The sequence below is a fragment of the Lytechinus pictus genome, chromosome 13, assembly GCF_037042905.1.
Source record: "Lytechinus pictus isolate F3 Inbred chromosome 13, Lp3.0, whole genome shotgun sequence".
NCBI lineage: Eukaryota > Metazoa > Echinodermata > Echinoidea > Temnopleuroida > Toxopneustidae > Lytechinus > Lytechinus pictus.
In genome coordinates, this window is record NC_087257.1 from 4,457,821 (window position 1) to 4,469,597 (window position 11,777).

The window sequence follows — 11,777 nt, forward strand, 5'->3', positions numbered from 1 at the left end:
TGACGAGATAATTCCTCGTCTTCCCGACTTTTTTGGTCCGAGAAGGCGAGAAGGCGTGATCCGGTATCTCGTCTTCTCAGCCTTTTTTTGTCCAATAAGGCGAGACGGTGAAATTCCAAATCTCGTCTTCTCGACTTCTCGGATACGAGAAGGCGATAAAGCGAGATTCCAAACCTCGTCTTCCCGACTTCTCGGGTATGAGTAGATGAGAAGGCGAGATTCCAAATCTCGTCTTCTCCACTTCTCGGGTATGTGAAGATGAGAAAGCGAGATTCCAAATCTCGTCTTCTCGACTTCTCGGGTATGTGAAGGTGAGAAAGCGAGATTCCAAACCTCGTTTTCTCGACTTCTCGGGTATGAGCAGATGAGAAAGCAAGATTCCAAATCTCGTCTTCCCGTCTTCTCGGGTATGTGAAGGTGAGAAAGCGAGATTCCGAATCTCGTCTTCTCGACTTCTAGGGTATGAGAAGGTGAGAAAGCGAGATTCTAAATCTCGTCTTCTCGACTTCTCGGGTATTTGAAGATGAGAAAGCGAGATTCCGAATCTCGTCTTCTCGACTTCTAGGGTATGAGAAGATGAGAAAGCGAGATTTCAAATCTCGTCTTCTCGAATTCTCGGGTATGAGAAGGTGAGAAGGCGAGATTCCAAATCTCGTCTTCTCGACTTTTTGCACAAAAGAGTGCACACAAAATACATTTACAAAGTTACAGTATATTTTTGTTCATATTCCTATACATAAAAAAGGATTCGAGGACAATTACCCCCTGGACAATCACCCCCGACAAATTACCCCCCCCCCCTCACAAGAACAATTACCCCCTGGAAGATATTGGCCCCGGAAAATTACCCCCCCCCCCCCCACAATGGACACCCACCCCTGAGGACAATTACCCCACGGAAAATTACCCCCAATGGACAACCACCCCCGATGACAATTACCTCCCCCCCCCTCGGAAAAATACCCACAGGACAATGACCCCCTGGAAGATTAGCCCCCCCCCCCCCCCAGGAAAATCCCCGCCCCTCCATGGAAAACCACCCCCGAGGACAACCCGCCCCCCTCTACCGACAATTACCAGGTGAAATTACTGCTTAAGTTTTTTTTTTTTATTTAATTTGATATACATACTTTATCATAAAGTTCGTTTATGAAGGGTTTGTGGAGATTCCTCAGATAGCGTTCTGTTTTGTTTTTTGTTTTTAGAATGTCACAAATTGAAAGTCAGGTCAGGTTAAAGTTTGAGAATTGTGCTGGGTCATACGGTATATATTTAAATAGCTTTCATTCCTTATCAACACATAAAGAATGGGATTTGTATTCAGAAACGTGTTTAAAACAATCCGTGATATTTTCTTGCTGTGATATTTGCTACGTTTGTACAACGCAAACATAGTTACCCAACCACGGACTCATCAAACTAAGTCCCATATAGGCAGGTCTCATTCTCCCGCTAAACCTCCACTTGAAATTTATAAGTTACTTACACCGTTTTCATATTCATTGCCAAAGCGTGCTTAGTCGGGACTTAGTCGGGATCAATAGACCTGTTTACAAAGTTATTCAAATTCATGAATGTTTCTTTCCTGGGGACCTAGTAACGAGGCATTCCATTGAATAATGGAGGAATCCAGTTTGCATACACTACTTGCTGCTATGTCTGACAAGCCTCTAGCCATGTTTAGGCGGTAATGTAATCCCTGATAATGTACTTCAATGTAGGGGTATATACCAATGCCGAAAAAATTGTATATTTTCGCTTTGGTTTCCCTTTGTAGGTGCCCCCTTTTCCCGGAAAGTGCCCTTTATTGTTGGTGCTCCCCCCCCCCCCCCCCACACTTTGAATGACGCTCCACCGCCCCTGGCCTGCTAAAACCCCTGAGCTTCCGGGGTTGACCCCGCGCCAATTTACGCTCCGCTTTTTGTCTTTACAGTCTTTTCCTCCTAGAAATCCAAGGCTGATCATTATGTTATGCTGGAAAAAGTCACAGAATTTAAATGATATCCTGGCAAAAAGTATACACCAAATCGCACGAATTGAGTTTGAACATTCGATTTTTCTTCAGCTTCTCCAGGAGGGCACATCCCCCCTCAGACCCCTCTCTGTCCCCCTATATATCTTCCTCCAATATCATTTCCCTCAAAAATCTTCTGACATTCCTCCCAGTGAGTGATTCTCCGGCCCTGATTCTCCCATATTTTATGGGACATCTTAGCAGAGAAGTCGAGAAGACGAGATTTGGAATCTCGCTTACTCATCTTCTCATACCCGAGAAGTCGAGAAGACGAGATTTAGATCTCGCTTTCTCACCTTCTCATACCCTAGAAGTCGAGAAGACGAGATTCGGAATCTCGCTTTCTCATCTTCACATACCCGAGAAGTCGAGAAGACGAGATTTAAAATTTTGCTTTCTCACCTTCTCATACCTAAGAAGTCGAGAAGACAAGATTCGGAATCTCGCTTTCTCACCTTCACATACCCAAGAAGACGGGAAGACGAGGTTTGGAAAATCGCTTTCTCACCTTCACATACCCGAGAAGTCGAGAAGACGAGATTTGGAATCTCGTTTTCTCATCTTCACATACCCGATAAGTGGAGAAGACGAGATTTGAAATCTTGCCTTCTCATCTGCTCATACCCGAGAAGTCGGGAAGACGAGGTTTGGAATCTCGCTTTATCGCCTTCTCGTATCCGAGAAGTCGAGAAGACGAGATTTGGAATTTCACCGTCTCGCCTTATTGGACAAAAAAAGGCTGAGAAGACGATATACCGGATCACGCCTTCTCGCCTTCTCGGGCCAAAAAAGTCGAGAAGACGAGGAATTATCTCGTCATCTCGGTGGCACTTTTAAGCTTCCGTAGTCATGGTAGTTACGGCTTCAGGTTTACTTCAAACTCGTCTAATGCCAATTCGTCCAAATGCCAACTCGTCTACTATCATTCGGTCTACCATTAGTTCGTCCACTATCCACATGGTCTAATTACCTATGCGTCCACTCACCATTTCGTCTAATAACCAGTTGGTCCAATAGCCATTTAGTCCATTTACCGTTTGGTCTAATTAGACTAAGTGCTAATTGTGCAAAATGAATGAAAATGAAATGGATGTTTCCATTTGGTTATGAGACGCAATGGACATTGACGAAATGGTGATTAGAATAAGTGATGGTAGACGAAATGTAGATGGACGGAATGGCATTAGACTAAATGAAAGTAGACCATGTGGTGAGAGGACGAGTTGGAAGTGGGCGAATGGGCAATTTACGTCGACGTCAGCGGGTTAAGACGCCTGTTAGAACGCCCAGGAGCGACATCCCCGTTAAAATTAAAAAAAACTTACCCCTATGAGCTAAGAACTCCTCAAAAAAAACATCCCAAGATTCATATTTTGGAAGAACCGACGAATAATGGCAGAAATGGTAGTAGGAGACAGCCGTATCCTTTGGGTTTCGGGCCACGTAAATAACCTGAAATTTAGGTAAGTATACAGGATTCACTTTTTTTTTCATTCTTATGAGGAAATTAATGAAACACTTCAAAACCTAAAACCTTTGGAGATATTTTGGTTTTTTTATGATGATGGCTGGATTTTATAGGAAAACTTTTAGAATTATTTCATAGGGATAATTGCTAACCTTTCAATGGCAAAATTTTGAGAGGGCTCGGGGGGGGGGGCTCAGTTTGGGATGCGGCAAGAGGCAGACGAAAATAAACTTCGCAATATTAATTTTCTTGAATATAATTTGAAAGGCATGTGTTGGTGCATATAAATGCCATCACAGATTTTTAAAAAAGGATCAACTGATCTGATTTTCAATATTTTGCGTCTTTCGGAAGTAATCGGTATTGTGTCAAATGTGAAACAGTTCAGGCCAGAAGTTTGCATACACCCAGGAAATTCAAAGAAAAGTTGACATTTGCAAAACATAATAACATTTACTGTATCTTATGAAATATCTGTGCTATCATGACGAATTTAATATCAAACAAATGAGTATGTCACACCCCTTCATCACATTGCTTTGTCATCAGGAGCTGAAAAATATTTAGGTGTCATTTTCCCCAAAAAAAATATTCCTACATGTATCTTAGACAAATTAAAATATTAAAACTTGGCAAAAACATTTCATATTTGTACTAGTTACTTTTTCACACAAACATTTCATATTACACTTTTTTGTTCAGTGGTGACATATCATGATAGAAAATGTAATATAAATCATAACTTTGACATTTACATATTTCTCTGAAACGATGTTTGAAAATATAATAAAAAAATAATAGAATACATTTGGCATGAATATTCCATTTTTTCTTCAAAGAAAATTCCACCTGAAATATAATTTAATCCCAACGGCATCCCAATCATGTGGAAATGGGTGGCCGTACCCCCTCAACCCCCCCCCCCCACACACACACACACACATCAAAATACCCTGGTGCCGCCACTGAGTTTGGAGGATAGTTTAAATGCCGTATGAACACACAAGGATTAACCATGCCCATGATAGAGTCATGGTAATTGCCAATTCGGTGACCCATATACACATGATCGTTTTATAGAAATATGTAAATGTCAAATCTATAATTTCCCTGGGTTAACTCACCACATGGTCTACTTTCATTAATAGTCTAATGCCATTCCGTCAATTAACATTTCGTCTAACAAACATTTGGTCCAATCATCACTTCGTCTAATCACCATTTCGTCTTTGACCATTTCGTCTCATAACCAGTTGGTCTAATATCCATTTCATTTTCATTCATTTTGCACAATTAACTTAGTCTAATTAGCCCAAATGGTAAATGGACTAAATGGCTATTAGACCAACTGCTTATTAGATGAAATAGTGAGTGAACGCATTGGTGTATATCGGACGAATTGATTGTAGACTAAATGATAGTAGACGAGTTGGTAATCGGACGAATTGTCATTAGACGGACTGGAAATAAACCGAGTCGTGTCAGTAGAACCGATGGCGATGGCTTGTCTTTGGGGATAATGTGATAGAATGGATCGATCGGGAGTCGGTTTTGCCGGAGCGACCATGGCCGATTGAGGGGCTACAAGAATTACCTTTGCTTTCGGATCATCGGTTCGGATATCCAGGGGTAAGAAAGGTGGATGACAGTGAGATTTGAGCATCCTTGGAGACTGCATCTTCTCGGCCAAATCAACATATGCTGGTGACGTCTGAAATGTCATAAAATGCGTTGTTAAAAACGAAAACTCGTCAGAATACTTATAATAATGACTTCATACTCATTGTCTTTATTATTAAAATCCATGGCGTGTTTTCCTTCAGCAAGAAATTTATCCACTGTGCCGAACTCGACCAAGGTGAGGTGAATTGGTACCAGGCAGGATTAATTCCTTACATTCCTTACAGGCACTGAGCGCCGATGATGGTAGCTCGATCTAAAGCCGGGGTAATAATAGCACCGCTTTGTATCCTCAGACAAAAAAACGTTTTATAAACCCAGCTATTATTATTATTATCATTAATATTATTATCATTATCATTATTATTATTATTATTATTATTATTGTTATTGTTATTATTAGTATTCAAACGTTAAGAAAAATATTTTGTTCATAGGCCAAGACGAAAAAAGGTTGCATATTCAATAATGCCAATTCTGACAAAACAGATTATTGTAATGGCAAAATATATCCACGAATATCAGATTTACATAACATGAAATTAATGACGCACCCTTTAATTTTATCTGAAAATAAATTCGCAATTTGAAAGTTAGACATTTGATATTATCATATTTATGTTTTGATACACTCCATGTACTTACGGAAATGTTATTACGGTCCTGTAACATCTCAAGAAATGGAACCTTCAATATAAGATGGACGCCCCCTAACTGGCTGGCATCACCGTCATGTTTAATTAGCATACACAGATGCTCCGTCCAAGTTGTACCTGATGATCGGAGATGTACGCGAGTTTTTGGTCTCATTAAAAAATAAAATCATCAAAAAACAAGTCAATTTCATTTAATTTTGATTCCACGTTTCACTCGCCTTTGATCGTGTTGATTTCATTATACATTTTCCTTCTATGTCGATCTCGTTAATACTTTCTAGAAATCTCAAATTAATAATCAAATTTATTTTGAATTCTGATTTTTATACGTGAACAATACCCACATGTTAACCTAAAATATATATAGTATATTAGCTGGGGGCCCGGGTTCGATCCCCAGCAGAGACATATTTCTGCCTCACCGTTTTGAAAAAGGGAGGATAGCTCTTGTAAATTAATTTTGAATAAAGCTCAGCTTATCATTCTCTATCCTCATTCCTTTCAGTGGTGCTAAAAGGTTAGTGAACCCCACCAGAAAATGAGCATATTCAAAAGTGCTCAGGAACTGCCATCTTTTAGATTATTAATCGTGAAGTCAGGTGATAAAATATCACATTCAATAAGGTTTGTTTCTCTTGGCTCGCCGGGCATTGTAATGTTATCTACATTCAACACTCCGCATGAATGGGTGCATTTTCTGGTGGGATTCACTAACATTTGGGCGCCAAAATTGACCATGTTGACGTTCTTTAAAACCAAAAGAATTATATATTGACATATATATATATATTGGCATATTCCGAAAATAATAAATTTCACACTTTATCCTTCCCTTTCCCCTTCTTTTCCCTTTTTTCTTGATCGGGGAAACGTTATAGGTTGCAGCGCACGCAGGCACCACCCTGAACTTGTTGACAACATACCTGACTTGGGATAGGTTACTATGAAGAGATCATCAGGTCGACACTCAAAGTTCCTGACGCGTTCTATTACATCCTTGCGCATTATGTTGGGCATGATGACGCCTTCATACTCGTAGCATGTCTGGACCACGCAATCGGGAACTTTAGATGAGAATCCTGAACTCATACTGATGCTGCCTGTGATTTATGTACATTAAATAATGGTTAACGTGGTTTGTGGGAGCTTAGAAATGCCACTAACATGACTTAGATGATCAGATGGCACCCAGATCAGATTACAAGATCTTGGATCTCGTAATTCTAATATCATGTGGAAGAGATGATCAGAAACGAGGTCTTCGATCACGAAAGGTCGATATCATTCCAAAGAAATGATCAGGGTCCCGTTTCATAATGGACTTGTAACTTTGCCGTTATGGCAACTACCATGGAAACCTTGATTCTGATTGGCTGCGGAGCCCTGTTACCATGGTAGTTACCATAATGGCGAAGTTACTACAGTTGCAAGTCCTTTATGAAACGGGCCCCAGATGGGATATCGGATACAATCATGTCACCATGACAAAGAGGATGACTACATATTCGATCCCGTAATGTATATATTCTTCCGGAGAAGTCATCAGATGACAGGATCTCAGATCTAGTCATGTCCCTATCATGATAGAAGAGATGATATGACGAGATCTTAGAGCATTTCATGTCTACATCTTAAGATGACTAGATCGTTGACCTCGTCATGTCCACATCTTGGCACCTGAACATCCTCGAAAGAGAGTACACATGTTGAGAACTAAATCTTGTCATCGGATCATTTCTCTAAATGGGATGTTGTCACAATAAGATTATCGTGACATCTGGGTGGACTCTTAAGCGTTGATAACGGGGTACAACGAGTGTTTGGCGATTTAGAAGATGCAGTATTTTACAAAGTTCGCTCATTCTCAACATCTTAATAAATGAGCATTGGATGTACGAGAATATTTAGGTCTTTCTTGTTTCAATTTTGACTATACCATGTATACCTTATGTTTTAATAAACGTTAATGTTTTTTGAGGGGGGGGGTAAAGAACGTTGATATAATAGGCCTAGTATACGTCTACATATCCTTTTCTCGTTTTAATTCCCACGGCATATGTTCCTGTTTACGTTTTCCCTTTATTTAATCAAAATCCAAACTAAGAAAACCAGCATACCTGGACAAGATTGGTTCCTAGATGTTTGATATGTAGGCCGACTTCAATACGCTGGTATCTCCATAGTATTGTCCTTGTCTAACCAAGTATATTTTATATTTTTATTAGAGGTTTACTTTATCGTTTCCATTGTTATCATTCATTAGCACATAAAACTGAATTTTTATATATTATTTTCTTTACCTTCGCACGCCTAATTTTTCGAGCTCATTAGGCAGTTAAGTTCGCAATTGATACATCAATTCACTAAAGATAAATAACTCTTACTTTCTAAAAAGTTTCAAGTTATCATTTGGTATACTTCTGGGATATGCACGAGATTTCGTTACCTCATTTGCATGGGCGTATCAATCAGATTACTCTAGCATCTAAATCTAGATGGGAAAATGTAAACCAATCAATCCTTAATAAAACATTGTATGATTACGTAGTTCGTTGTTAACCTAGGAAGTTTATATTTGATATTTCCTTCATGTATTTTTCCACCGAAGGTTTCAAAGTCCATCACTGTTCAATATTTGCATTGTGAATACGGTGAATAGGATTTAAACTGCAAGTCATTCTTTTCCCAGTCATTTTTAGCGTCGATCTGTTTCTTGATTAAACTTTAGTAATAATGATAGGGTTTATATAGCGCATGTATCCACCTTTTTTAGGTGCTCATAGCGCTCCTATTACCCTGATTATTCCGGCTAAGCTAGTCTATACCGATGACGGTACTGACAGCTTTTTGACAAATTACTTCCTGTCGGTACCTATTTACCTCACCTGGGTTGTCTGTAGTACAGTGTGGATATATTACTTGCAGAAAGAAAACGAGCCTTGGCTGGGAATCGAACCAATGTCCCTCAGATGGAAAGACAGGAGTATTAACCACTAGACCACACAACCTTATACCCCAATCCTGGGCCCGTCTCACATAGAGTTACGATTAATTTGATCAATCTCAACCGAATGGAAATCCTTCCATACCAGAATTTTTCTACAAGAAATTTGCACAAGCTCCTTAGTAAACCTTAAGAATCACACCGAATCTTCGAGAGAACGATAAATGCATGAATTTACATCATATCTGGAAAATATCTTTAACAAATTTGCATTTTAGAAGTTGACGCTGCTGGCCTCCATAGTTTTGGTTGATCGGATCAATCGCAACTCTTTGTAAGACGGGGCCCAGGGGTGACATTATTAACAGGGATGACCATCCCACTATCCTGACGATGCAGGCACGTAACTATGATTTTTATTAGAAGTTTCTGAAGTAATCAAAATTAATATTTCAAATTTATTATCAGTTCCGTTACTACGTTCAGTCCCATAACTCTTATAGGGATGGACCCAGTTTTCGCCAATAGGGGCCAGAAATATATTTCTATCCATTTTGAAAGATTTGAAAGTTGGCTGCATAAGCAGAAAGTATGAAGGGGGAACTGACCATATAAAATAATTATTTACAAAATCGCCTTTTTTAGTTTTTGAACACGATTACTGAAACAATTAGATCTCGGCCTCTGATGATAACAAGGAGAAAGAAGAAAAATGAAGCATAAGATGATGAAGATGGAGAAGATGTTTTCATCGGTAACCATGGTAACGTAATAGGATGATGTGAAAGAAGAGGAAAATCAACGTACGAAGAGGGAAGAATAGGACAGTGCAATAGTGTATCGTAAATATTATTGACGTGAAAACTAAAATAATTTACCTGAATTCTTCCGTTGATCAAAAGAATGAAGATTAGTTGACCTGTGGATAATGCACCTACATGTATTATGTTGAAGATGTCAAATGCACAATACCTCCTAACGTACCTAAAGACATACAGTCGAATAATCAGATCATTTACTAGACATTTAAACTTCATAGTCTTGTTCAAGGTCATTTAGTTGTCATTCTCTATCGCAAAGTAAGATTGAGGTTTTATAAAAACAGGCACAGAAGGGTTATCGATTTGGCGGGAGTTTGTTTTGTAGGAGATGAGTCAATAAAATGATCTTGATTTTTTTTTACAAACTATATCAGATATATTAATATAGATAAATTATTTCTTTAAATTATTTCTCATACAGCTATTCAAACAAGTGTGTTATTGTTGTATGTTCATGAGTGTGATTAGACCAAAAGCTTCGGTCTCCGTTATGTTGGTTGTTCAGCTGAACTCCGTTGGCTTCACTCACCAAATACAGAGACCGAAGTTCTAGCGCGATCTGTACAGGGGACTCAATGGCCATATGTTTATGTGTATTAAGTTCGGATAAAACAGGGCAGTGAAGTTGCGCAACAGCCGAGGTAAGTCACTGTTTTTGTTCCTTTTAACTTGATTTTCCCCGTTTTTTTGCAATTAATGCCAAGAGGGAATATTAATTTGCATTTCGGTCGCGTTAATTTTCAAAAGTTTGATTCATTAAAGACAAAAATTGAAGAGCCCCGACGGGGGGATTTTGCATTGTAAGTCCCCTAATGGTGGCTGCACGCTAGCGAGCCGTCTGTGTATGAGGAGAAATTTAAAAAATAAAAAAATGTTAAAAAACTCCTCGAAACAGACGGCTGCCAGCTGTCTAGAGTGTGATGTGCTGTGTAAATGGGCGAAAATGCCTACAGTAATGGAAGATTGGCCTAAATGTGGGGGCAGGGCACATTTATCATTGGAATTGGCCGAAAATAGAATGTTTGTCATGTGCATCGATCAATTATAAAGAGAAAACTTCTGTTACAAGGCTAGACCTGTATTCAACATCGTTACTTGTAAATTATATTCACCAATGTTTGCAGGTAAGCATGTAAATATTTGAACGGTACATGGTACACATTGTAGTGGCTATATAATTCAAAGGTCCCTCTTGCTTTGCCAGAATGGTGAAATCAGTGATTGTTAGTTCCCGTACCTTTTACGTTATTTAGGTAAGGTGGTCCAGTGAAAATTATTACTTTCCAGTGAACTTACGCTTTAGTTTGTAGGATAAGTTCCCCCCCCCCCCTCTCGCTCTAATGTTTTTTTTTTATTAAACTCTTCTATCAGCCGATCTGGGAAAATTATAATTTTTTTTAGTATCAATTGTTGTTTTAGTAGTGCAAATACCTAGTAGTGCACATTTTGGATGGTACTGTGCAACAGTACGAATCATTAGCCTCCCATTTGCTCGCGTACAAATATCTAAGTGGGCTTTGTAAAATTTACTATAAATAGTGGACGTTCTATAATACAATATTACTGGACTATATGAATTCCAAATTGCAGTTCTATTTTACCTCGGCCTTCAGCCTCGTTGAAATAAACCTGCACTCGGGATAATTTTATATTTGTCGCTTCAGCCCTCCCCTCCACTTTTGTCCAAAACCGTGTACAAAAACGTAAAAATTACCATATGATTGTGATTTTTGGCATGGTCAGCCGCCCCCCAACTTTTGGCTCAGCCCCCCCCCCCCCACTTTGAAAACCGTTCCGCGGCCCCTGCCTTCCATTTCAAATTACAGCATCTGCAAATATAACAGAAGAGGAGAAACACAAAATCTTTTTTCTACATTAACTATTTTATCTTCATTAAAAACTACATGGTTTGAATATTAATGTCCAATCTTTTCAAAAAATGATTCAAAAACAATATTGGGTTTGTTACATATTTCATACTTCAAATATTAACATGTAAAATCAAGTCAGGGGGGCATGATGCCCTCAAAATGTGCACCTCCAAACCATCTCTGTATAGAGAAGGACATTTTAGAGTAATTTATTTGAAAAAAATATATATTTCTTTTCCTTTATAATTAATTACGATTTTAATTCATACATTTTTTTCATATGTTTTAAATGGTTATGGGTAATTCCATCAGTTTGAATAAGA

At 38.8% G+C, this 11,777-nt stretch overlaps 1 protein-coding gene across 1 annotated transcript; it reads right to left on the bottom strand.

Annotated features, from left to right (window-relative positions):
- Positions 1-2,624: 2,624 nt before the first annotated feature.
- LOC129274837 (sulfotransferase 1C4-like) lies at positions 2,625-9,746 on the bottom strand. The gene is made up of 6 exons (XM_064108899.1): positions 9,641-9,746; positions 6,742-6,918; positions 5,808-5,935; positions 5,077-5,193; positions 3,340-3,466; positions 2,625-2,734 (listed from the first exon to the last, which is right to left on the bottom strand). The coding sequence occupies exons 2-6, from the start codon at positions 6,905-6,907 to the stop codon at positions 2,625-2,627; spliced, it is 648 nt and encodes a 215-aa protein (XP_063964969.1). The 5' UTR covers positions 6,908-6,918; positions 9,641-9,746.
- Between the last annotated feature and the right edge of the window lie 2,031 nt (positions 9,747-11,777).